Below are 25,815 nucleotides of genomic sequence, written 5' to 3'. Positions count from 1 at the left end.
AGCCTCACTGTCATCGTCATCACCAGCCTGACTATGCCAACTACAGGGCAAAGGCCTCTCCCATGTCTGTCCAATTAACCAGGTCCTTCGCCACTTGCGCCCACCGTATTCACGGAAACTTCTTTATCTCACCCGCCCACCTAATTTTCTGCCGCCCCCTGCTATGTTTGCCTTCCCTTGGAATCCACTCCGTTACCCTTAAGGTCCAGCGGTTATCTTGCCTTCGCATTACATTCCCTGCCCAAGCCCACTTCTTCCTCTCGATTTTAACTAGGATGTCATTAAGCCGCGTTTATTCTCTCACCCACTCCGCCCGCTTCCGATCTCTTAACGTTACACCTATCATTTTTCTTTCCATAGCTCGCTTCGTTGTCCTTAACTTTCCTTAACGCTGCGTTGTCCTCAATCCTCTGTTAGCCTCCACGTTTCTGCCCCATAGGTGAGTGTACCGGTAAGGTAGAGCTGTTGTGTACTTTTCTCTTGAGGGATATTGGCAAACTGCCATTCATGATCTGAGAGAACCTGGCATATGCGCTCCACCCCATTCTTATTCTTCTGGTTATTTCCCTCTCATGATCCGGACAAACGGTCACTACCTGCCCTAAGTAGACGTATTCTCTTACTTCTACCAGCACCGCGGCATCAATTGCGAACTGCTGTTCTCAAGCTGGGCTGGAAGCCTCGCTGTATATACCATTAATTATTGCCAGGTCCAGGTTCTCCGGAGCCAGTGATTCTTAGCACCCTCCGCTCCGTCGCAGGCCTGACCGCCGCCTTGGTCGGTTGCTCCGCAGCCGCTGGGGACGGTGGGACGAGGTGATGGAGTGCGTGGTCGGTTCTGGGCACTCAGATCAGGTTATAAAACAGCGCATGGACACAGGACAAAAAAACGGATAGAAGACACACATCAGCGCCGTGTGTGTCTTCTCTCCGTTTTTTATCCTGTGTCCATGCGCTCTTTTATTACATGATGCATAAACAATTCGCCCAAACTGCCATTTTATCGAGATCAGGCCGCACTCCACGCCTGGTTATGCAATTTCATCGAAGGGAGGCTTTGAAGCGAAAAGCTTCACTAGGCTAGTCAACACCGAGTCTGGCGTCCGCCGTGATCAATTTTGGCCACAGCTGCGCATGCGCGAGTTCGCCGCGCGACGTCACTGGAGAGGCACTCGTGGTCGGCGGAGCCGCCGCCGAGCGCGGCTCCGCCGGTCGATCTTCGCCGTCGTTCGCGCGCCGTGCGCGTTTGCCGAGTGTGCGTCGGCGCACGCTCGGCTTCCTCGTATGACGCTACTTGCAGCCGCGTGTTTACCACAGTTACTACGCATGCGGAAGGAGGGCTACAGGGAACCCAAGCCCAAGTTTGGGAGCGCGACGCCAGCGCCGCAGCGGCGAGCAGCGGAAACTCGGGGCGCCGCCGGAGCAGACGCCCTGCCAGCTTTGTGTGCACGTGTGACGGGAGAGACGCGCGAGGCGCAATCTTCGCGCTGACAGACGAGGTCTCGGCGAAGCAAAAAGGAGGTAGTGCGAAGGCCGTAATGTAAAATCCAAAGCGTATGTACACGGTGATCCACTCTTACCGCGAACACGCGAGTATGCGGCGGCGCTCTTCGGAGAGCCAGTGAATCTGTCCCTACCATGCACGAAAAAAGTGGCAGACTACGCGCAGGCAAGTCGCTCGCTGCTAGATTTTCCAGCCTTGCTACTGAGAGTCGCAAGCCGCTGAACCAATCTGCGAGACAGTCGAGCTTTTGTCAATGACGCCGTCCGCGGACAGTCGAGCTTTCGGCAACGACGTCGCCCGCGGACACGCCGGGCGACGAACTGCACCGCTCACTCGCTGCCGTAGTCGTCGCTAAGCCTAAACGTTTCGCATCGATGCTGCAGCTGAAGGCACTTCGGAACTGTACAGCGCTGTAGCAAGGGTGCTACTCGCATCACCGTTTTACTATACCGGGTGTTTTTTTTAGAAGGTCCAAAATTTTTAAAAAAAGGTCAATTGCTTTAGATTTATTTTAGCACTGGGGCTATACTGGAGGCTACGTCGGGTGGCAGGCAAGAGGAAAACTGCTTTAATTAGTACGCTGATTAACTAAATATGTTAATTAACTTTTCTAATTTTTGTTTTAGGGGATATGTTGTATTCGCAGAATTGGAGATCGTCCTCTAAACAGTCCAACCGAGAAAAAAAAAATTAATTAAAAAATTTTCACGCACGTTACGAGGCGCGAAAAATTCACCCTGGTAGGCATCTTCACACCGTAATCAGCGGCGGGAGCGCCTCTGACGTAGTTCACTCCGCCCTGCGCTTTCCGTCACGCGTCCCGGACTGGCGGCCTGCGCCATCCCTGCTTATCTCGCTTCGCTCCGCGGCCTCACGGAATGCCGCGCTGGAAGAAAAACGCATTGACACAAAGTGCAGGGCGGAGCGAGCTACGTCACAGGCGCTCACAGACGCTGTGTTACAGTGTGAAGCTGCCTACCAGGGTGACTTTTTCTCGCTTCGTTACGCGCGCAAAAAATTTTTTCATGAAAATCTTTTTTCTTGGCTGGACTGTTTGGAAGACGACCTCCAATTCTGCTAATACAACATATCCCCTAAAATAAAAATTATAAAGGTTAATTAACCCTTTCAGCCCTGATTTTTTTTGGCTACTTCGGGAATTTTTCTAAAATGTTATTTTGCTTCACTGCCACCCAAGGAACACACTAATGCAACAAATTTCTCTAGGGGACCCTTGGTTTTAAAGATGGCGCCGTGTCCTATATATAGGACACCAGGGCTTAGTGGTTGCAAGAACAAAAAAAGCAAAGTTTGACGTTACTCTTTATTTCAAGACTTTCACAAAAATTAAAATTTTGAGAACATACATGCTGGGTGCCTTGAGGTGCAGCTAATACTGGACGCGACTAATTCGTGTTAAAAGTTTTGAAACAGCTGGAATGAGTTCAGTGGGTGAACCTTGACAAACGACGAAGTCGTAGGTAATCCCCGAGGCGGCGCACCGCATGAAAACTTTCACTTCCCACGTATTTGGTTTCCCTTTGATGTATTGTGTCTCGCTATCCTTTGAACGGAATGATTTCCTCATCGCTGCAATGATGCGCCTCGAAAGAGAGGTTTAGGCATCTTTCACGAAATGTGTTCAAATCTGTCCTGACCTTCCAGAAAGGATCATTGCTGGTGTGGTCTTGTTACAAAGCTTGTACGCGCATTACGCGTGCCATGCTCCCATGGAACACAAACGGACGCTCGGGATAGAAAGAGCGTTTGATGATGATGATGATGATGTCCTCGGGTGTTTATTCATCCCGATCAGCCAGCTTACATAGCGTGACCGGGCGAGGGTAAGGGGAGGAAGGGTCGAGGGAAAGCGTGAGAAGCATGCGCTTGGCGTTCGCCGTTGTGAGGCGCAGCGTTCGCCGTAGTGAAGGCATAGCGTTCGCCGTAGTTCACTGAAGGCAGAGCGTTCACAACAGGTCTCCGTTCACGTCTACAATGTGCAAGCAGATTCTAGCCGTGGCTAGCGAAAGACACCCATCGCTAAATGCTGTGAAACCAGTTTTCTGATTTCTTCTTCGTCATCTCAACGGATTTTCCTTCTTGATAAATAGAATACGTTTGTTTCCTCGGCAAGAACAGCAAAAAACACTATTCGGTACCGAGAAAAATACGGATACGTGAACGGGGTCGGTAGACCATCAAGATCATTCTCATTCTCGTCACCAGATTATTGAGGGTGATACGTGGCTGAGATTATTGAGGGTGATACGTGGCTGCTAGCTTATTGAAAGCTCTCCTGCACCACGACATGTCTTCCGGTATTGCTTTGTCAACTTCATCACCGCTGGAGGCAGCCGAGAGCTCAAATGCACGTCCTCCTCAGCGTCTTCAACCTCCGACACGTAACCATCCTTCAGTGCAGCAAACATGACATCTGGATCCTCGAGACGGAGATGTCTTAATGGAGGCCGCTTTGCCGTTGAGTAAGGTCACAGTTTTTGCCTCTGCAATAAACAAAAACAAAAATTAGGCATTACCAAAAAAAATGTTCCGCACTTGCATGCAACACGCGTCGGTGGTTTATAACCACTATGTGTGTGTCCTATATATAGGACACACACATCGCGGCGTGCTGCGACAAATGTACTAACCGCACAGAAAATGTTCTGCAGCTGTTAATGCCTTTAGTGTCTTTGAAACAACCTGCAAAATTCTAATCGCGAACACGCTCTTAGGTATGGAGTAAAAAATGGCAAAATAGCACTTACCATTGCAGCCGCCGTCCCCATCTTCCGCCATTTTGTTTGTTTACTCTCGGCGCTACGATGAGGAAGACGAAGGAGAAAGTGATGTCTGTGCTTATAGGGATGCCTTGGGAGTCGGCTCAGTTCTTGTTTCAGATTATTGGGCATTTTGATCATCACTTATAGCCGTTTTGCTTCGTGTCCTTTTTATAGGACACCAGGGCCGAAAGGGTTAACGTATTCAGTTAATTAGCGAACTAATTAAAGTAGTTTGCCTCTTACCTGGTGTCCGCCGTTGCCCTCAGTATAGCTCCAGGGTTAAAATAAATCTAAAGGAATTTACCTTTCTATAAAAATTTTGGACCTTCTAAAAAAACACCCTGTATTCCTCGTCACATTATAAAATAAAAACGTGATCGATTTCCGTGACGCCTTTAACAGCGGAGCCAGCTGACAACAGGCGAGCAGCACTGGGCATCAACAAAGCGGCTTTGGAAAAGAAATATGCTTCTATCGCAGTTATCACTTCTACCAGCAGCTCGGTATTGGCCAACGATCCTCAAAAATGATTCATTTTTGACGTTGCTCTTCTCCAGGGCTTGGTATGAATGCGAACAAACTTATATTAGCGTATTTTTCTGAAGGCGGCGGCAGGCCGGCCCCGAGAAGCGCGCCGCTGCCGCTGTCATCATGACGCTTGTACGACTGCGGTGCACATCAATACCTCCTGGTCGCCGTAGTGCATCGCACCGAGCGCGAGTGCAGGAGACGCGGTCAAAGCAGACGAAATTCTCGAAAGCGCGCAAGCAATGTTATTCCGGAGAGTTTTCGTTTCAAGCGAGAAGGCGACCCGCAGGTCGCACTTGCAAGTGTCAACAATGGTGGTTAAATGTTTAGGGGAATCCCTCAAGGTGGAGTAGAATGTTGACGAACTGTTGTCTGGTCGCATGTCCTTTCGACTCGCAAGTAAGTGGATCGCCCTGCGCATCGCATGCAACTGACAACTACGATCAACAAGTGCCTCGCTTTATTTCGCAAAGCCGATAGTACTTCGCATATTTCGAGTATATAATTATACAATGGACTTACCTCTAGTTACATGCCATACAGTACGACGTTATTACTCACTCGAGAAACGCATTTTACAGTCAAACGGGCCTCCTCGTCGTCGATCGTCTGCTCCACACAGTAGACGCGACTAATCAGTTTCCCCCCTGTAATTAAGTTTGCATTGCGGAACTGCGCGTCAGTCTGAACGATCTTATTGCGGCTCATGCAGGTGATACATCGCGACAGCGCGGGCGCGTGCACGTGCAAGAAAGCACGCGCACAAAGAAGCGTGGTGAAAGCAGCTGGAGCAGCGCCCCAGTTTTTACATTTCTCCCATAGATGGCGCTGCACATCAGGCGCAGCAGATAGCCAGGAAGATTTACAAACTTTGGTTAATTGCTGTGGAGACGAAGGAGACGCTCTAGGATTCAGTTTTAGCGCAACTAAATCAGGTTTGATGATTTTTAACGATACAACTGATCAGGTGCTTACCATACAAGGCCACGAAATACCCAAAGTGGCCGAATACAAATACCTCGGGATATGGCTAAACGAAGGGCAGATATACACGGAAAAGCATGAACAGGCTCTTAGGGCAAAAGGACGAAGAGACGCCGGGATAATGAAACATAGGGCATTATGGGGGTACAACAAATATGAAGTACTAAGAGGTATTTGGAAAGGAATAATGGTGCCGGGACTTACTTTCGGCAATGCGGTTCTGTGCTTAAGGGGAGAAGTTCAGTCGAGATTAGACGTAAATCAGAGAGCTGTTGGAAGATTAGCACTAGGTGCCCACGGCAAAACCACAAACGAGGCAGTACAAGGGGATATGGGCTGGGCATCGTTCGAGGCACGGGAAGCTAAGAGTAAAATACTATATGAAGAACGCCTGAGGAAATTGGACGATAACAGATGGGCAGCTAAGGTATTTAAATATTTATACAGAAAGAACGTTGACTCACAGTGGCGGAAAAGAACTAGAAAACTAACCAGTAAGTATGCCGGTCATGAGGACGGAGAAAGAAAGAGCATTAAACGACAGGTTAAAAACGCGGAAGTTAAAAATTGGATGAATTCAATGGAAAAGAAACATAGTGTAGAACTATATCGATTCTGGAAAAGGCAGATCAGGAAAGAATTTTTCTATGATAACTCAAGAGGCAGTGCCCTACTTTTTGAAGCTAGATCAGGGTGTCTTAGAACGCGCAGCTACAAAAAGAAATTTAACGAAGAAGATGACACATGTGCAGTGTGTGGTAGATCTGTGGAAACAATTGAACACCTCATAATCAAATGTGATGGTATCCATCCGGATGTCGATGCAGGCACAGTCACTCTTTCTGAGGCCCTAGGGTTTAAAGATAACAATGGTCATGTAAATAAATCTGCAGTGGAAGTCAGCAAAAAGCGATTGGAGGATTGGTGGCTGAAAAGCAGAGATGTGGCATAAGGTTAGAATAGTAGGAAACCGTAGGCAAAGGTGATGGAGAATCTTAATGAGAATTGCCAACACAGTAAACAAAAAAAATAAATAAAGAAAAGCTGAGCATGGTGGCAATTGCCACCACCCCGTTTCAAAGGGGGCGCTCCTATCCATCCATCCATCCATCCAGCAGCGCCACCCGGCGATGCTTTGGGAGCCTATATAACGCGCTTGCCTACACCGTGATCGTGGTGCTCCCAGTGCAGTGTGCGCGAACTGCGACAGCCATGACGTCAAACAAAGCATAACTGCAGCTTTTCGCTTGTATATCCAGGCTTAACCACAGCTAAGCAATGTTTTTTTTTAAACCCAGTGGAGAATTGCGCGGCACCGGGATTCGAACCCCGGGCCTCTTGCCCGCGAGGCGGATGCTCTAATTATGCGCCATCGCTGCATTCGGGAGGGGCCTGCCCTGCAATGGCGTAGTCAGACTGATGATGACGATAATGGTGATTAATTCGAATAACGCGCTTCAGAGACGGGGCATAGGACGAGGTGACAGCCACAAGCGAAAGCACGGTTGTAAAAGAGATGATATGTGTGAAGATGCAAGCATACGCGTATCTTCTCGTGTAGTCTGAAGTCCCACTTGTGACCGCATTTTGTGTCTGTGGAACCCTAATATAATCAGATATGCCGTACCAACAGATTGGCGTACATGCCTCGCTCTTGCAGCTCCGTGGAGTTTAAATTTGTAACTTAAAGGCACGTGGTTCGCAGAAAAGCACGCTAGTTTATGTCTATACCTTGACACCAACTTGCTCAAATGTCTGCTTTTAAAACCTTTACAAAGAACACTGGGCCCGGTATTCCCTGAGTCTTCACGTTCCTAATAGCGTAACCGCGGTGACGACGGCCGTGCAAGGGCTTTCCGCTCAACAACCGTCGCTGTGGTGAGCGAGAAAGTCGAGGTTATTTCCTCTCTTGTCGAACCCGCCTGCGGCGATACCTGATGCGCCGCCGCTCTGCCGGCGACGCCCCCTACTCGGCGGAGAGAGTGAGGAGGCCTTCCCCGTCTCCGCAGCGGCGGCAGCGGCCTGGCAGAGCCATGTCGCCCTTCGCCGCCGTCGGTCTGCCGCTGCTGCTGGCTGCCGCGTGTGCCGTGGCGCACCAACTCTCCAACACGCCGGAGGACGCCTTCCCCAACCCGAGCGCGGCCGCCGAAGGTGAGTCCAGGGGCTGCTTTCGCTGCAGCCTTGTACCGCGTGCGCCGGGTCGAGTCACTCGCCAGGCATCGGCACGCACCATGCCGGAAACGAGTCGCGCCGGCAGCTGTTGCTGTGCTCGATTGTGCTCAGCCACGGAAAACGCGGCTGCAGTGGAGCCGTGCCTTTCGAAACGGCAGCGCAAAGAACACGCCCGACTTTTTCTGGCGTGTTTGTTCCCTGTGTGTGGGCCCTTCCCACGCCGGTTCCTTCGAGGCCAGCCACACGCGAGGTGGCCGAACAGGTCGCTTTACGGCGGTCTGAACGCGAGGGACGCCAGGCCTGCGCTCACCTTGGCGCTCGAGAGTTTGCCGATGCCAGTGAGCGCAGTGCACGAGATCGCAAGCCGCGCCTCGGTGGCTCAGCATCCGACTGCAGGGTTGCCAGGTTTGGCTACTTTGGGCCAAATTAGTTACGTTGGGGCCCTCCTTGCTACAGAAATTTGAACTTCGCTACGGTTTGGCTACTTCTAAAGTCCAAGTTGGGACTGAATAACGGACCTCTGTTTTCGACAATGGTCTGAGTGCATCTTTGCGTGAGAGAGAATGCCACACCTGACAACATTATTGCGCAGTGTCTGCCCTTTTGTGCAAAATGTACTTGAAATCATGTCCTAGACTTAAAATACTTCTCGCTTCTGTGTTCACTTCATGTCCGTCGGACTTGTTTTCCCAGGAGAGAGTCGGAAACCTCAATTGATACCTACGCTTCCTTAGAACCAGCTATAACAAATGTCCATTCACTAAATTCGCCTCAGCTAAACAGGGAAGTGATTTGCTACTTAGCTGATATACCTTGTTTCGTCAGGTGACTAATGGTTTTAAGCGTGTTGGTCGGCCGGCCCGACAGCCAGTTGCATGGTGCTGAGAATTCCAGTTGTGGTTAAAATTTTCCACGGCACATGGTTTCTTTTTAGCCGACTAGTGGTGGTGAATCGGAAAGACCAAAACGTTTGAAATGTGATGACGAAGGCTGTTCGAATAATACAGCGATATCAGGGGAGCCATAAGTATATGGCTCGTATATGGCTCGAAAGCACCCCGTGTGGCCTGGAAAAATTTGACTAAGGCTGTGCTTCCTATGCCTCCAATACATATGGGCTGCACGTGGCGATCAGTCCGTTTTTGCAATAGAAAGCTGAAAACGATCACATTAAAGACGGAAAAAGAAATGGGCGCATGAAACCATAGCTTTGTTTACAGAACAGTGAAGCCATTTCGTGTAAATAGAGTGCCACTCATGCTATATGTGTACATATATACACGCATGCGGCTGGAATTTCTTTGGAGGGGAAATTCTAGAGGCCCGTGTACTGTGCGACGTCAGTGCACGTTAAAGAACCCCAGGTGGTCGAAATTTCCGGAGCCCTCCACTACGGCGTCTCTCATAGCCTTAGTCGCTTTGGGACGTTAAACCCCATAAACCAACCATCCAGGATACGTACACACACACACACACACACACACACACACACACACACACACACACACACACACACACACACACACACACACACACACACACACACACACACACACACACACACACACACACACACACATACATACATACATACATACATACATACATACTTATAACGACGAAGTGCCCGCGCAGGACTGCTCTCAGTGAGCGCGTGCTTCGGGTGGGTGCTGCTGACTGTTAGTGAACGCCGATCTGCGGTTTGTGCTTTGTGCCCAAAAATCCATCGTAATATATATATATATATATATATATATATATATATATATATATATATAGGACTTAAAATTGTTATGGCTGTTGCTTAGGAGCGCAAATTATTTCTCCTGTGGAAAAAAAAAAACTCTTCCGGTTACTTTTCCCAAGCTTTCTGTCCCTTAAATCATTCCTCGCCCGTTTCCGTCCCATGATATTCATGTATTTCATTTCATTTGATTAGCGAAGCTTTAATGATTCAAAGGTATTCGCATCCTCTATTACCCTGCGTCGTACAATAATTATAAATTTCTTCTGTCTTTAATGCTGCCGGGGACTTTTTTCTGCACGCTTGGCGCTATTTTTGGCTACTTTTCACACAGCGGCGTCACGTTGGATCCTTTTTGGGTACTTTTGTGATTTTCGTGGCTCTTTTTCTAGTTTAGGACCTGGCAACTCGGTGCGCGAAGAGCGCACTGCCTGACCTCGAAGTGACACCAGGCTTGCCAACGCTGTTACCATTCGAAACGTGTGCTTAGTCCCTATCTTGGCGCACAGCTTTGCTCTCAAGGATGCATGCTGTCGAGATGAGAACTCTATTAACCCTCAGACAATATAAGGCTGCAGTTCAATAGAGATTACTTGTTTTTTACCTGCTTTATGGGCCGTAATACCCTTTCCAACTTTCCGGTCGTCCATTTCAGCGGGGAACATGAATGCCCACATCGTGGATCTGGACTGATGCACAGATCGCAAAGGGAAGCTAATGCTACAGCTTTGTCAGAAGCGCAACCCAGTTATTGCATGTAGAAAAACTAGATGCGAGGAACAAAACATAAGAGAATCCCGTAAGGACCACTGCCGCAGGGAATCATAGCAAGCTCCTAGGGATGGAAATGCGCGATGAGGGAGAGTACAGTTCGGCAAGTGACCGTAAGCACATTTTTGTTCATGTGGGAGCTTCGACCAAAAGATAGATGCAGAAAACAAAAAGGTAGCGTAAAATTAAACGACGAGCAAACATAGCTCTAGTTTAAGGAAAGAATTCAAAAGCGCGAGAAGAAAAAGTGAGGCTATTATCATAACTACTGATCAGTACGAAAATTAAACAAGTAACGTTGGCAAACCGGTGGAAAGTGAAGAGGAAGCTGCAGATCGTGTCAAATAAGGATATTAAGGAGGCCATCAAAAAGCTACGGCTGGCCTCAAAAGAGCACACACATGCAAATAAGGCGCAGCTTTGTCAAGAGGATATCCAAATCTTATCTAGAAAAGAACCCTGAGGCACAGATCCTCGTCTACGGCAAAATAAACAAGTCTAGCTCTGATCGCTGGATAGCTGAAGTGGGTGATGCAGCTAAAGGTGGGCCGAGCAAACTGTGCAACCTTATAGGCTGTCTCGGTAAGAACCATCAAAGAAAGCAGGAAGGCACTCAAGGTGCCGAGGGAAATTGTTGAAGGAGACGCCGCTGCAAAATACATTCCATCAGTTCTAGCGGATTCATTTAGGAGCGATGGTAGGATAATCTCCCCACTGAAGGAGCAACACGGGAAAACCTAATAGCAAGGAGTTTAGCACAGACCAATCGTAACAGGAAAAATGCGGAATTTGGGAATACCCAAATGCACATCCGCAGGGATAGGCGAAATTCCTATCAACCTGATTAATGAACATGGTCCAAGGAGCAATGAAACTTTCTTAAAAGCATTGAAACAATGATGAAAAATGAGCCATTTCCGGACAGCAGGGAACATCAGGGTAGAATTAATTTTTTTTTTTGCAAATGGAAAGGAGATAGAATGAATATAAAATATTTCAGACCGATTGCGATGAAATATATGATACACCGGCTGGCAACACATGCGGCGAAATTAAAAATGAACTCATGGATGATGAGGAACTAACAATGAAAGATGAAGCTATCTGTCGGGAGATAATTGATATTCTAAAGGAAATATACCGGGATAATTCTGAAATTGCATAGGAAGAAGGATGGATAGCTGGGCGAGTTTGTAATAATTCATCGTGGGTGGGGGGGGGGGGGGGTTCAGCGCGAACAAGACGATGATCAAGAAGTATGGTGATACATGTGTAAGTGCTCCATCAGTATATTTATCACAAAAAGAACTTCGCTTCCGGAGTTGCACATCTTAGCTTGTGTTGGCTTGCAGGGATCCGGGTGCATGAATGAGCTCTATGCGTTGTTTTCTATTTTGGTGGCTAAATGTATTTTTATAGGCGCAGCGTGCCAAATAAATGTCAGTTGTTAGTTGAGCGCTGTTTTGTCCGTTTCCTCCTTTCTTCCGCTCTCTTCTTTGGCCTTGGGACTCACGCTATTTCAGTCATACCATGCATAACCAACTTGCCCATCAATTCGTGTTTTCAAGACGAAGCAGGAAGACTACAACGCTCGTCTGTGTAGTCTTCGACCTTCGTCTTGTTCGCGCTGTACCTCCCACGGTGCATAGCAAGAGACAAGGGATTAAGGCAGGGCTGTCCTCTATCACCGCTCCTATCCATGCTTTGCACCATAAATATGCAAGGAAGGGTACAAGAAAGTAATCTAGGTTAAAATAAATAACACAGATTAAGCGGAGAAGTGACGAACAGTGGCTGGCCGGTTTAATCTCTTCACCATCGGCCCGACTACGCACAAGGCAGGCTAGAAGCTTCTCCAAATAACTCGTTCATGCACAAAATATGTCGATCTAATGATATGATGACGCAGGGTTGTCCTGTTTCACAGCTGCTATTAATGCTTTGCACGATAAAGAAGGCTACAATGAAGTAATCTATGTTGTAATAAACACTACAGATTAGGTGGAAAGCAGTAAATCAGCGGCTGACCAGTTTAATCTCACCATCATCGGCCGGACTATGCCCAGAACAGAACAAAGGCACCTTCCATATCCTTGCAATTTCCCCGCCGCAGTGGCTCAGTAGTTACGGTGCTCGGCTGCTGACCCGAAAGACGCGGGTTCGATTTTGGCCGCGGCGGCCGAACTTCGATGGAAACGAAATTCTAGAGGCCCGTGTGCTGTGCGATGCCAGTGCACGTTAAAGAACGCCAGGTGGTCGAAATTTCCGGAGCCCTTCACTACGGCGTCCCTAATAGCCTGAGTTGCTTTGAGGCATTAAGCCCCAATAACCAAACCAAACCGTATCCTTCCGATTAACTCTGTACTGTACGACAAATCTCGAGGTACGCATATGATAAGCCAATGTTGTCCTCTTTCACAGCTGGTCTTTATGTTTTTTATGATACATTTGTCGGGAGGATACAATAAAGTGATCTAGGTTAAAATAAACAGTACAGATTAAGCGGAATGGTGTTGATCAGCAGCTGACTGGCTTAATGTCATCATCGCCATCATCAGGCCGACTACGCCCACTGCAGAACAATGGCCTCCCCCCCCCTAATCTCTCCAGTTAACTCGGTCCTGTGCGGCAAATATGGAGCTCCGCATATGATAAGGCAATGTCCTCTTTCACTGCTGCTATTCATGCTTCACGCGATAAATATGGAAAGAAGGCTACAATTGAGTAATCTAGGTTAAAATAAAGAGTGCAGATTAAGTGGAGAGGTGTCGATCAGCGGCTGACTTGCTTAATGTCATCATCACCATCATCGGGCCTACTACGCCCACTGCAGAACAATGGCCTTCTCCCCCTTATCTCTCCAGTTAACTCGGTCCTGTGCGCTAAATATGAAGGTGCGCACATGATAAGGCAATGTCCCCTTTCATCGCTGCTATTCATGCTTTCCGCGATAAATATAGATGAAAGGCTACAGTTAAGTAATCTAGGTTATATTTAGTCGAATGATTAGGCGGGCGACAGCGGCTGACTAGTTTAATGTCATCATCACCATCATCGGGCCGTCTACGCCCACTGCAGGACAGTGGCCTCTCCCATATCTCTCCAATTAACTAGTCCGACCACGACGCCAGCGTATCTTTGTGGTGTATCATGTTCTTGAAGCGAGCGACACTACCAAATCCGATTGGCGACGGTCGTCCTTCTTGTCCTTGGTAGATCGGCGGCCGAGCGAAAACTTTACGCTGATGAGGCGACGGTGTGAATAGATCCGTGCGTGTATATTTGTTATTCGTACTAGAAATAGGTGAAAGAAGTCGCTTCATCTCCCTTGTGCACACTTCAACAATCGCCAGCTATAAACGCTTGCCAAATTGTGAAATTTTAATCGATGGCGACCCCCTTTCGCGTCTTCTAGGCTTAGGTGTCCGTAGGGTTTCTGTGTGCGATTTCAGCGGTTCTGGAAAGCGAAAGAGAAGGACCATCGAGCGTAGTTTTCACAAAAATGGATTTAAATCGATTATTGCTTACATCGCATGGCACGCATGTAATTAACCGGAAGCGCCAGTGTGACAAATACTGGCGAGCAATGCTTCATGCGGCCAGCAGCAGTCGTCGTCGTCACGCGTGGCCAACAAATCAGGCCGTTTCAACTGCTGCGAATGGTCACCAAACATACTTTTGGATTTAACATCCACCACTGGTTGTGTCGGAGAGAGCAAGGACACTTAAGAGCCTGTCCTAGGAGATGTCAGCTATCAAGTCTTTTACAAGAGGGCGATCGCGTCCTACACATAGTCGCACTGGGCAGAGAAGCACGGGTACAACAGAGACGAGAAAGTGCAGATTGCTTTCTATGAGATGCTAACGAGCACTAGCTGTTGTTAAGCAGCAGTGTAAACAGGAATATGAGACCAGTCGCCCTCATCGGCGTGCACCTGGGGCTCACGCGGTAAATGTTCAGTGGTGTACTGTTATCGTGAAGCACTCGCTTACCGCATTCACGGGATATTTTCTAATGAAAGGGGAGAAAAAAGTGAGCAGCGGAGGATACGAAAAGCAACAGCCGAAGCACTCATGCGGGCTGGGCGAAGAGCTGCCAAGGTCGATGGATGGCTGTGTTGGCGTTTTGATTCGAATGCCATCTGACACAAACGTGGACGAAAAGCTTCCCATGGAAGGGTCAGTTAGTCGGAAGTCGAGTCGAATTACATTTGAAAGGTCAGGGGTATATGCTCCTATGGGAATAATGCCATGAAATTGGACGAAAACAGGTGAGCTTTAAGGTGCTGGCATACTAATACTGAATGAGCTTTGGCTCACCGTGGCGAGAAATGGCTACCAAACTAACCCATAAGCATGCAGGAGGCAAGGACGAAAAGCACAGAGCTTTGAGCGACACTTAAAGAAAGCGCAAGGTTAGAACTCGGTTATTTAAACAAAAAGGACGCAAATTGTACAACTATATAGAATTTCGAAAATTACTTAGGTATTCCTCATTGACTCATATCCCGAACGGTTTTCAATCTAGGCCTCTGAACACGTCTTGTAAACAGACGGTGAATAAAAAGTGCGAAATCGTGTCTTCCTGCCTGACACCCTTCCTTATTGGAATTTTAATGCTGTCATTTAAGGAGCACTATGGTAGCTGTGCAGCTGTTAAATATATATTCCAGTATTTTCACATCAGACTCTTCTACACCCTGATTTCGCGATGCCTGCATGACTGCTGATGTTTCCGCTCAGTCAGATGCTTTGTATTCATCAATGAAGGCTACATATAGGCGTTGGTTATATTCTGCACATTTCACTATCATCTGATTGATAGTGTGGATATGGTCTGCTGTCGAGTATCTTATACGAAAGCCTGCCTGATCATTTGGTGGATTGAAGTCTAATGTTGTCCTGGTTCTATTTGCCATTACCTTAGTACATACTTTGTAGTCAACAGACAGTAAATAAGCTGATCGGTCTGTAATTGTTCAAGTCCCTGCAGTCTCCTTTCTTATGAATTAAGATAAGGTGGGTCTAAAAATAACATGCAGAAAACTAAAGTAATGTTCAACAGTCTAGCAAAGGTTTACAATTGGTAGCGAGGTGCTCGAAGTGGTGTGGGAATATGTCTGCTGAGGGCAGGTAGTGACCCTTGATCCATATCATAAGACGGAAATAAAAATAAGAATAAGAATAGGGTGGAGTGCATATGGAAGGCTATCTCAGATCATGAATTTCAGTTTACCAGTATCACTTAAGAGAAAAATATGGAACGGGTGTGTCTTACCGGTACTCACCTACGGGGAAGAAACGTGGAGGCCAACAAATAGGATTCAGCTTAAGGATAACGCAGCGAGCTATGGAAAGAAAAATGATAGGTATCACGTTAAGAGATCGGAAGAGGGCGGAGTGGGTGAGGGAACAAACGCGGGTTAATGATATCCTTGTTGAAATCACGAGGAAGAAATGGGCTTGGGCAGGGCATGTAATGCGAAGGAAAAATAGCTGGTCCTTAAGGGTAACGGAGTGGACTCCAAGAGAATGCAAACGTAGCAGTGGTCGGTAGAAAGTTAGGTGGGCGGATGAGATTAAGAACTTTGTGGGGATACGGTGGCCGCAGCTGGCAAAGAACAGGGTTAATGGAGCGACATGTGAGAAGCCTTTGCCCTGCAGTGGACGTAGTGAAGCTGATGATGATGATCATGATTGGTTTTGTCAGCCTGATGCCGATGATGGCGAGTCATTAGGATCCACTCAAGTGCAGCCATACTTCTACACTGGAAAGCTGTACAGCTTCCATAGAAAATGTGTAATTGAAAAAATCGTCCTTCTTCAGGTTTCGAACCCGGGATCACCGCCGCCGGTTCGAACAACGCCACCGCCTTGGACTCATTTTCCTCTTACCATATAGTAAACTTTACGGTTACCTTAGTTAGTCGAGACTAGTATAGTGGGTCGGTAGTGCCGGGTTCGAACCATAACGATTTTTTCTTCAGCCGTAGCTGTATGGTATTCCAGTAATATGCGTTGTGGGGCTAGTTGATCCATTTTCACAGTTCGTTTTTGCTCCGTCCTGTGTTCCTCGTCTTTAGTGTGCCTTCTATGTGTGGGCAAAAAAAGAGCCATGTGAAGCTGTATGGCTTTCCATTGTAGCCGTATCGCTGCGCTTGAATGGATTATTTATGAAAAACAATAGCTGCTCAAGAAGGACGGGAGTAAGGAAGGCTAACAACTGAGTTAGCTTCCCGTGTGCTTCTTCTACCCGTCCTTATTGCGCAGTTCTTATTTGGCACAATGTCGTACCAACTAAGCGCTCTTTATGGACTCATTACCAATCTACTCTATCTTGGAGTATATTGCGTTAAATATTGCGTTCACTTCTTCGTCCGCCGAATGCTGGCGGATGCGAGAAACATTCGGTGCAATGAGAACACTTGATTGGCAGCTCGCGGAGGACGCTTGTGCAGCGCGGCAGAGGTAGTGGCGCCGGGCAGAGGATGCTGCGCATTACTGGCCTAGTGTGCCTCCGAGGCAGCCATTTGGCGCGTATATTTACGGGATGGCGTCATTTTGCAACTCGTTCGTTCGGTGTTCTTTTGAGTGCCTGCTCTGTGAGGGAGACCCGTCCTCCTGACACCTGCTATTCGATCGCAGTTCCAAACTTAAGGGCACGCCTTCGTGCCATTGAAAGCATTCCATAGTGTATGTGCATATGTTATTGTCGACATGGCATGTCACGGAATTCTGATGTCTATAGAAGATATCGAAGTCATACACGTCGCAAGAGGTGTTCGGGTGCTTTATATAGGCGACCGTTGCGTTTTTCATGCAGCCAGCTATCGGTCGCTTAGCGGGGCCCGCAATGTTGGGCGCCACTCGCCAGCCGTCACTTCAGATAACTGTATCTGAACAGGCGACTCGATTACGGTAGCATTGGCCGGTCACCAGAGTGGGCAGCTGGCTGCTCGCGTGTTTCTTTTCAGGGAGGCAACGCCCCTCAGAGCGTTCGCTTCGCCCAATGTTCTCTCACCTGTGTCGTGTGTTTTGCCTCAGTGGGCGTGCAGTTTAGGGCCATCAGGCTTCGTCTTTTGAGCTCTGCAGTCGTCGCAAATGATTTGGCTGGAGCTAACTGGCGCCACATGGCGGCGCAGCATTTGTTAAAATCCTCAATGCCGGTGCCGCGTTCGTGGGCCGTGTTAAAGTGCAGAATGAGCCACTGCTCTCGACGCTCGATCGAAGCCGCAGAACAATCACGCACAGCCGGCCCGATCTTCAGCTTGCGTGCCCGACTGCTGCGTTTTTTGTGCTCCTGCACCTTAAGCAGACTTTCTCAAAGCTCGAGATTGGTGAGCGCAGGCTTGGTGAGCCTGTGCCGAGATTTCACCTTCCGCAAGTTTGCTGCGCCACAAGGCGCAGGAGCGGAGAAAAGGCGCCCGTCGAGCACGCTAGCTAAAGAATTGGCCGGCTATAAAAAGGGGCCGCTGTTTTCAAGCAGTCGCACTAACCCTTTGAGGTATTAGCCCTAATGGGGTATTACCGCTACGAGCCCTATAGTAGACTTCACCCGTTCGCCTATTCAGAATTTATCAAAATTTTTGCACCACGGTATCTCCCCTCTCGTAGGGCAAAAGACCTACACGCATACGCAACACCCAGGACTTCATCAAAAAAGTTTGACATCTTCGAGTGGAAAGTGGTGAAATAATCGTTTCATTCGCTGCAAAAACCCTTTTCACAAGTGTTCCAGTGGACCCTGCCGTGAAAGTCTGCACCACTGCCCTTGAAGCCGATCTAACGCTGCCTGAAAGGAACGCATATCGACATTCCAGACCTGACTCGACTTCTCCGTTTTTGCCTGGCAAACACCTATCTCGTTTTTGAGAACGTGTCTTACAAGCAGATTCACGGTGCAGCTTCCATCTCCTTCATGGTTGCGAATCTGGCCACGGAAGAAATCGAAGGCCGCGCGCTCGCCTGGATTCACGCCTGCCCCCAAAGTTTTCCGAAGGTAAGTTGATGACTGCTTTGCGTGCTGCAGAAAAAGCATTTAAAGATTTTATTGTACAACTGAACAGCATAAAGTCAGCCGTACAATTCACCGTGAAAGAAGAAATCGATGGCCGGCTCCCATTTTTAGATATCCATGTCACAAGAGAGTCTTTAAGATTAAATTTCTGCGTTTGCTGGAAACCCACACATACCGGCCGTTACCTCAGTTACAGGTTACAGGTTGTCAAAAACTTTCGGTTGTCTCATCGCTCCTCCGAAGAATGAAAGCATGCTCCAGGATGGAAGACCAAGCGGCTGAATCGAAACACGCACAACATGATTTGACGACCTGCGGTTACCCGGTGCACATCATTGACTCCATGCAGCGAAAAATTGACCGCCCTAGGATGCAGCCGACCGGGAAAAGCGAACGGCACTCCCATACGTCCCAGGCATGAGTGATGCACTTGCGCGCATATTACGCTCCTGTTGTGTGCCCACTGCTCATGTACCATCTCAAAAACTCAGGAGCAAACATGTCAATGTCAAGGACGGGCTGAAGAAAGAAAAACTTCCACGAGTTGTGTAAAAGGTTCCATGTGCCGACTGCCGATCAGTAACATCGGCGTAACAGGAGACCATGCACGAAGATTACGTGAACATATGAATGATGTGAAGGACCGGCGCGCTGAACAAAATGCCCTTGCCAAGCATTCATTATCTGTAAGCCACAATATCAACTGGACAGAGGCAGGTGTGGTCGCCAAAAAGAAAGGAAATAAATCACGGCTCTTTCTTGAGTCGCTAGTTATCCAAATCACAGCGCACATTATCAATCGCAATGATGGGAATTTGCCGCCTATCTACGCGACATGCCTGGGATCGTATATGCGCTGTATTAAAACGCACTGCCGCAACGTTGCGCCTTATTCTGAAGAAGGCTCCAGTGTGGGAGCCGAAACGTCATTCCATCGTTATATTTGGTCGGTGCGACTTACTAATACCATGTACCATTCCGAGCAGACGGGATTCCGTCAGACCCTTGACTACAACACTTTGAGGTGCTTTGCACATAGCTGCCTTTGCCGAAAATGACCACACAATGTGGTTTGTTGATGGGTCCTGTTCCGGAGCACATCCTTAAGCTCCGTAAGGAAGGCTCATCACCTTTGGAGAGGTCTGCGGGTACATAGAGGACTTCGCTAGAGGCGAACTCCGTTGTCTCCTTACCGTCGGAAAACAGCACATTTCAAGATGGGCTCATGAACCCCATATAATAGTGTTTTTTCGTGTCCACTAGCTGGCATAGGAAACTATTTTGGTGAAGCAATGAGCAGTAAATTTTAAATATAAATTGTACGGCTTAACATCGTCGAGCGACCAACAAGCCATGAGGGACGCCGTAGTGGAGGCCTCCGGATTCATTACTGGCTTTCTCTAGCGTGCGATAACATCGCACTGCAGCTCAAGACCGTCTCCACAAAGTGCGGCCGGGGTTCGATCCCACCGCCTCAAGTCCTGGTGTTTCGATCTAAGTTCCTACCACTGTGTAAGAAATTTTTAACAAGCGGCTAAAACTATTGCTATTGTTCTTTTTTTTTGTGATTTTCTTGAGGCCTGCATTATTAACATACCTTTGGAAAAATCTCCAGAAAGCCGAATCCTCTCGGTCTTATACATGCCTGCCAGAGTCGCCCAGCCCGAGCGGACGCAAATTACGCCAGGGGTCTCTGTAACGTCATGCTCAGAGCGAACCCTCTCGTCCCTCTGCTGTGTCGTGGATTCCCCCAAGGGCTGGATTCTCCTATTAAGACAACAGCGTAGCAGCTTTCTTGTTCCCCCGACAAAGCAGGCGCGAGTAGTACCGGTGCGAGGCAGTATGTACGTGCTGCAGGACAGTTGCAATTTTTTCGCATCTGTGGAGAACAGCTGCGCATCGCTTTCAGACCGTGAGCTAGCGCCGCACTTACTGTTCGCTGCCGCAAGATGGCGCTTCCCATTGCTGCTGGTGCGCTCGATAAGCGAAAGCTTTTTCCGTCCGAAAACCGAAAGATTTTCGTTTAAGGGGCAGCGCACGCAACTGTGTCAAATTTTTGCTGGTAAAAGGCGATACACAGGCCCTCAGTCTCGCTTCTCGGGCAGAAAAAGACGCGTTTATGCGGAGACGTTTGGATTCGAACTGAAAAACCTTTTTCGTCCCGCCGCGGTGGCTCAGTGGTTACGGTGCTCGGCTGCTGACCCGAAAGATGCGGGTTCGATCCCGGCCGCGGCGGTTGAATATCTTTGGAGGAGAATTTCTAGAGGCCCGTGCACTGTGCGATGTCAGTGCACGTTAAAGAACCCCAGGTGGTCGAAATTTCCGGAGCCCTCCACTACGGCGTCTGTCATAGCCCGAGCCGCTTTGGGACGTTAAACCCCATAAACCAAACCAAACCAAACCTTTTTCGTGCCCTTCTGTTTCGAACCTGGGACTCTCTAAAGAAGTAATCAGCAAACGATGACAGTGCGGTCTGCGTGATTGCTGGCAGCGCGCGGTACGGTCGAGCAGTCATCATCATCATCATCATCAGCCTGACTACGCCCACTGCAGGGCAAAGGCCTCTCCATTATTACTTTCTGCCAGGAGGGGCGCTGCCACAATAAAAAGAAATTAGCCGAAATGAAAGCTACCGCCGGCCGGGCGCTGCAGACATCTTTTATCAGCCATCGCTTTGTTTCTGCCGGCCTTACTATGGATCCCATTCGTGACAACGAAGTTCTCGCGAACTCTGGCCTGCACTTCAGGAGTTACACAGAGCTTGCGATACTTTTGAGCGCTGAGGCGACTGCACTAGATTGATACCAGAAATATCCGAGTGCCTACGAGTCAGCACCGTTGGCAGCCAGCGAAGATACCACTGTGGCAGCTGTCATGTCCAAACCACCGTTACGACTAATGAGTAGATACTGCTATGGCGGACTCTTTTAAATTCTTTAATGATAGTCCTTGTAGCACTGCTCATCCAACCCGGCTTCGGAGAAACGAACACGCCGAGCGATGCGTTCGCTTGCGTTGAGGCCCGTGCAACATTAGCTAGCCACAGTTGTTTTCCTCTGCGTTCTCCGAAGCATCAGGGGGAAATGCTAGAAAAGAACCTTTAAAGCTTGGCAGCAGCTCTTGCTACCGATACAGGGTTTTGTCTTGATTAGTAGCAGGAATAAATTAAGATTAGTGAGGGGATAACATAACTAAGCTGAGTGACGTACTTGACTTCACTGATAACGCAGTCGGCTCAGCACCTGTGGTCAGAATCCTATTGCACTTCCTGTCTGCACTCCTCACTGGGAGCACAGAGTCTTATTTCACCCCATGTTTATGTCAAAGAGTACAGTGAAAAAAAAAATGTTACGATTTAGGCGAGCACTAGAAAGCCTGGCTGGTCAGCTGCATCATCGAAGTCTGACGTCCGTTGTTCTGTTCCCGAAAGAGGTAGAATACCCATGACAAAGTGCTGCAGTGAAGGCTGCTGTGCACGTGTTGTCAGCAGCATACCGTGGGGATCATGAATATCTTCTCTTGCAAACGAGTGCACAGGAAGTGAGCTGGTTACTTTGATTCCATGCTTGCCGGACTCAGCGCACAACAGAGGCATTCAGGGTATCGCTTCAGAACGGACATCGTGCGTTAACTGAGGACGACGACCCTAATTTTCAACCACTGAACGGTAACCTCACAGCTATCATTATGAAGTGCTCAGCACATGTAGACGGTGGGATGGTTCAGTAGGATGCTGGAAAGGTCTCACAGAAGGCGAACGATCACCTTACAAAACGCCAGCTAATGAAAGCACCAAGCCCCACAGAGAATGGAAATGGCACAGCCATCAAAATTAATCACTAAGAAAAAGGTAACTCACAGAAGGAAGTCTCATATGAATAGAATCCATCATCGTCAGCCTGATAACGCCCCTGCAGGACAAAGGTCTCTCCCGTGTATCTCAAGTTAACCCTCTCCTTTGAGAGCTGCGCGACCACCGTACCCTCGCAGACTTCTTAATCTCAACAGGATAGCTAAGCGGGCGAGTTGGTGATACATTATGCAAAAAACAGCGCGAACAAACGGGGACGAAAGGATAATTCTTTGCATATTTCTATTAATATTACATGTTACTATTTGCATAATTCTTAATCTCATCCGCCCACCTAACTTTCTGCCGCCCTCTGCTACGCTTCCGTTCTATGGGAATCCCCACCATTGCCTTTAAGGAATAGCCGTTTTTCCCTTCGCATTAGATACCCTGTCCAATACATTTCTTCCTCTTTACTTCGACTGGGATGTAATTAACCCACTTTTATTCCCTCACCCACTCCGCCCGCTTCCGGTTTCTTAACGTTACACCTATCATTTTCTTTCCACAGCTCGCCGCGTTGTCCTTACCTTAAGCGGAACCCTTTTCGTTAGCTTCCAAAAATACAGCTCTCGTACAGAGAGAAATAAACAAATTTCAGTGCGCGGAAAAGGAGGAGAGGTTGGCCGGTGGTAACATGGCCCTGGCCTGCTGCTCCACAGCTCTCGTGTACTTTTCTCTTGAGGGTTATTGGTAAACTGCCATTCATGATCTGAGAGAAGTTTCCCTCTTCGCTTGACCCCAGTATAATCCTTCTGCAGGGTTGCGTTTATTAAGCATCCTCGGAGAGACCAAACCGCTTTGTAGGATTGATTGATTCAATTTTTATTTCTCAACATTCATACAAGGCATGCTTGTTAAAACATCTGGATCCCTAGCTGGACGCTAGTTGGGATCCATGCAATTCAGTTTCAAAGAAAAATTGCAGGTATAACAAATATTAATTACATTCATATAAAAGCTCATGAAATTAGAAAGACATAAATGGGTACATAGAGCAACAATATTCAGAGCACCAAGCCTCTTTTACAAACAGATACAAACACACAAAAACACATGAAAAGAAAAAAAAAGCGGTGGCTTCACTCATTGTTTATAATATTTCTTCAGTGACACAGGAAAAGTTTCACAATGTTTGAGTTCCCTTGGAAGCTTGTTCCACAGCTTAATACCAACATGGGCCATCCTTCTTTCTCCATAGACATTTTTTGTTTTCGGTAGAAGGAAATTTCTATGAGTGGCGTTGCGAGTGCATAGTGGTGGGATACAGAATAGCGATGAGTGTAACGGGTAATTGTCTGTAAGGCATGTGTGTATTGTCAAGACAGTCCTGTATTCAAGTAATGATTGTAGTGGCAGTATATCCATCTGTTTAAAAAGAGGAGCAGTGTGGGCGTTGTATCCTGAATGTGAAATGAATCGAATTGCCCTTTTTTGCAAGACCCTAAGTGGTTCCAAATAAGATTGGTAGGTGTGGCCCCATGATTCAATGCAATATGATAACTGGCTTTGAAAAATTGAGAAATAAATAGTTCTGAGTATGTCATTACCAAAATAATCTCGGCATTTGTAGAGTGCAAAGCATGCTGCAGCTAACTTTTTACAAAGCGCCTGAATGTATGGCTTCCAGTGCAGGTTCTCATCTAGAATTATTCCAAGATAAGTGATGTTATTGACAAGTGCAATAGGTGTTCCCAGCCATTGCACGGAAGGCAGGTTTTCATGTATTGTTTTTCTGGAGCCCCTAAATATTATGCATTTTGTCTTATTAACATTTACAACAAGTTTATTTGAAATAAACCAGCTACACAAAGTTTCCAATTCTCGGTTTGCGGTGCTAAGATCCGTTGTAGATTCATGAGCACATAGAAGAGCAGTGTCGTCAGCATACATAAAAACAGAGAAGTGTTGTGTGAAATGTGGCAGGTCATTAATATACAAGGTAAAAAAAATCGGACCAAGGACTGAACCCTGAGGCACACCAACCGTAACTGTTTCAAAGTCAGATTTTACACCACTAAGTTGGATCATTTGCCGCCGATTATTGAGATAACTTCTGAAGAATTCTAAACTAATACCTCTAAACCCGTAATGCACCAGCTTTTTCAGTAAAATTTCGTGATCAACAGTGTCAAATGCTTTCTTAATGTCCAAAAAAATTCCTAAGACTATTTTATTATCATTTAGGAAGTGTTGATCGTGTTTGTTAGCGATATGACGGCCGTACCAGTTGATCTGTTTGGTCTAAAGCCGTGTTGTTGCGGACATAGCAAGGCTTCTTTCTCGAGAAATATTTTCACTCTTTTTGCAACGAGTTTTTCAAAAAGTGTGTTTATGCAGCTTAAAATGGAAATTGGGCGGTAATTCTCAACGTGGTTACGGTTACCATTTTTGTGAATCGGTACTATTCTGGCTAGCTTAAGCAGATCGGGATAGGTGGAGGAATAGAAGGCAAAGTTGAAGATTTTTTCAAGTGGCTGGCATAAGATATCAATGCATTACTTCAGCTCAATAGAGGCAACGCCATCACATCCAGTAGATAATTTCGATGGAAAATGATTAGCTGTATATACAATCTCATTATCATGGTATGCAAAGGTCACTACAATGTTTTGCGGAGGAGGGATGTACTCAGTGCAGGATCTTGCAGCGTAGACACGCGTAGCCAGCACTGAGCGAGCGGGGCAACTTCTTCGTCTTCAGGCCAAGCGTAGTGTCGGCGCATGCCGGTAACCGAACTCGTCACAGCTGCCACACTACAGTTTCCCCCGGTGAAAAAAGAGCCAGTCTGGCGTCTTATGGGGAATGAGGAACCGAGGGGTCATAGTACCGCTTCAGCCGGTTGACGTGGACAGTTTCGCGGCCACGGCGACGCAAGTCCTCAGAGGGTGCAACGGGCTCAACGATGTAATTGACAGGAGAGGTTTGCTTGAGAACCCATGATAGCGAGCAAGCAGTTTTCGAGAGAGGCCCGGAGTAGAGGGAGGCACGCAAGGGAGTCGGCGGGATAGGAGGCAGGCGCCTCAGAAGTGTTTTTGCTGCCACTAGGTCTGCGTGGTGAATGAGCGAGCAAGCTGACGGCTTTCTTCAGCTTACGTGGCGACCCTGGAGAGTGGCCTGGACTCGGAAATGTCAGGCCGATAGCGCATCGTCAAGAGGGGCTCGCGGCCGTGCAGAAGAAACAAGGGAGAGAATCCAGTGGTGGTTTGTGTCGCAGTGTTATACGCGTAGGTGACGAAAGGTCAACGAGTTGGAGGGGTCCTAGTTGGAGGGGTTGGCGTTCACGTACATGGCCAGCATGTCAATGAGGTTCGGCTGACACGCTCGGTGAGGCCGTTCGTCTGACATTGGTAAGACGAAGCGGTTCGATGGACAATGCGGCATTCCTTGAGGAGGGCCTCAAGAGCGTCAGACAGAATTACTCGTCCACTGTCGCATAGTGGTTTTTGAGGAGCACCATGG

General features: G+C 47.8%; 1 protein-coding gene across 1 annotated transcript in view; it reads left to right on the top strand.

The window, feature by feature from the left end:
• Nucleotides 1-7,791: 7,791 nt before the first annotated feature.
• LOC149345378 (alkaline phosphatase-like) overlaps nucleotides 7,792-25,815 on the top strand; it is a 113,097-nt gene continuing 95,073 nt past the window's right edge. The window contains exon 1 of the mRNA XM_089546607.1: nucleotides 7,792-7,950. Coding sequence (XP_089402733.1) covers nucleotides 7,833-7,950 — 118 coding nt within the window. The 5' untranslated portion in view covers nucleotides 7,792-7,832. The remainder of the gene's footprint in view (nucleotides 7,951-25,815) is intronic.

This window comes from Amblyomma mixtum, chromosome 5 (assembly GCF_055824585.1).
Source record: "Amblyomma mixtum isolate Tamu chromosome 5, ASM5582458v1, whole genome shotgun sequence".
Taxonomy (NCBI): Eukaryota; Metazoa; Arthropoda; class Arachnida; order Ixodida; family Ixodidae; genus Amblyomma; species Amblyomma mixtum.
This window is presented reverse-complemented; position numbering and strand designations above follow the sequence as displayed.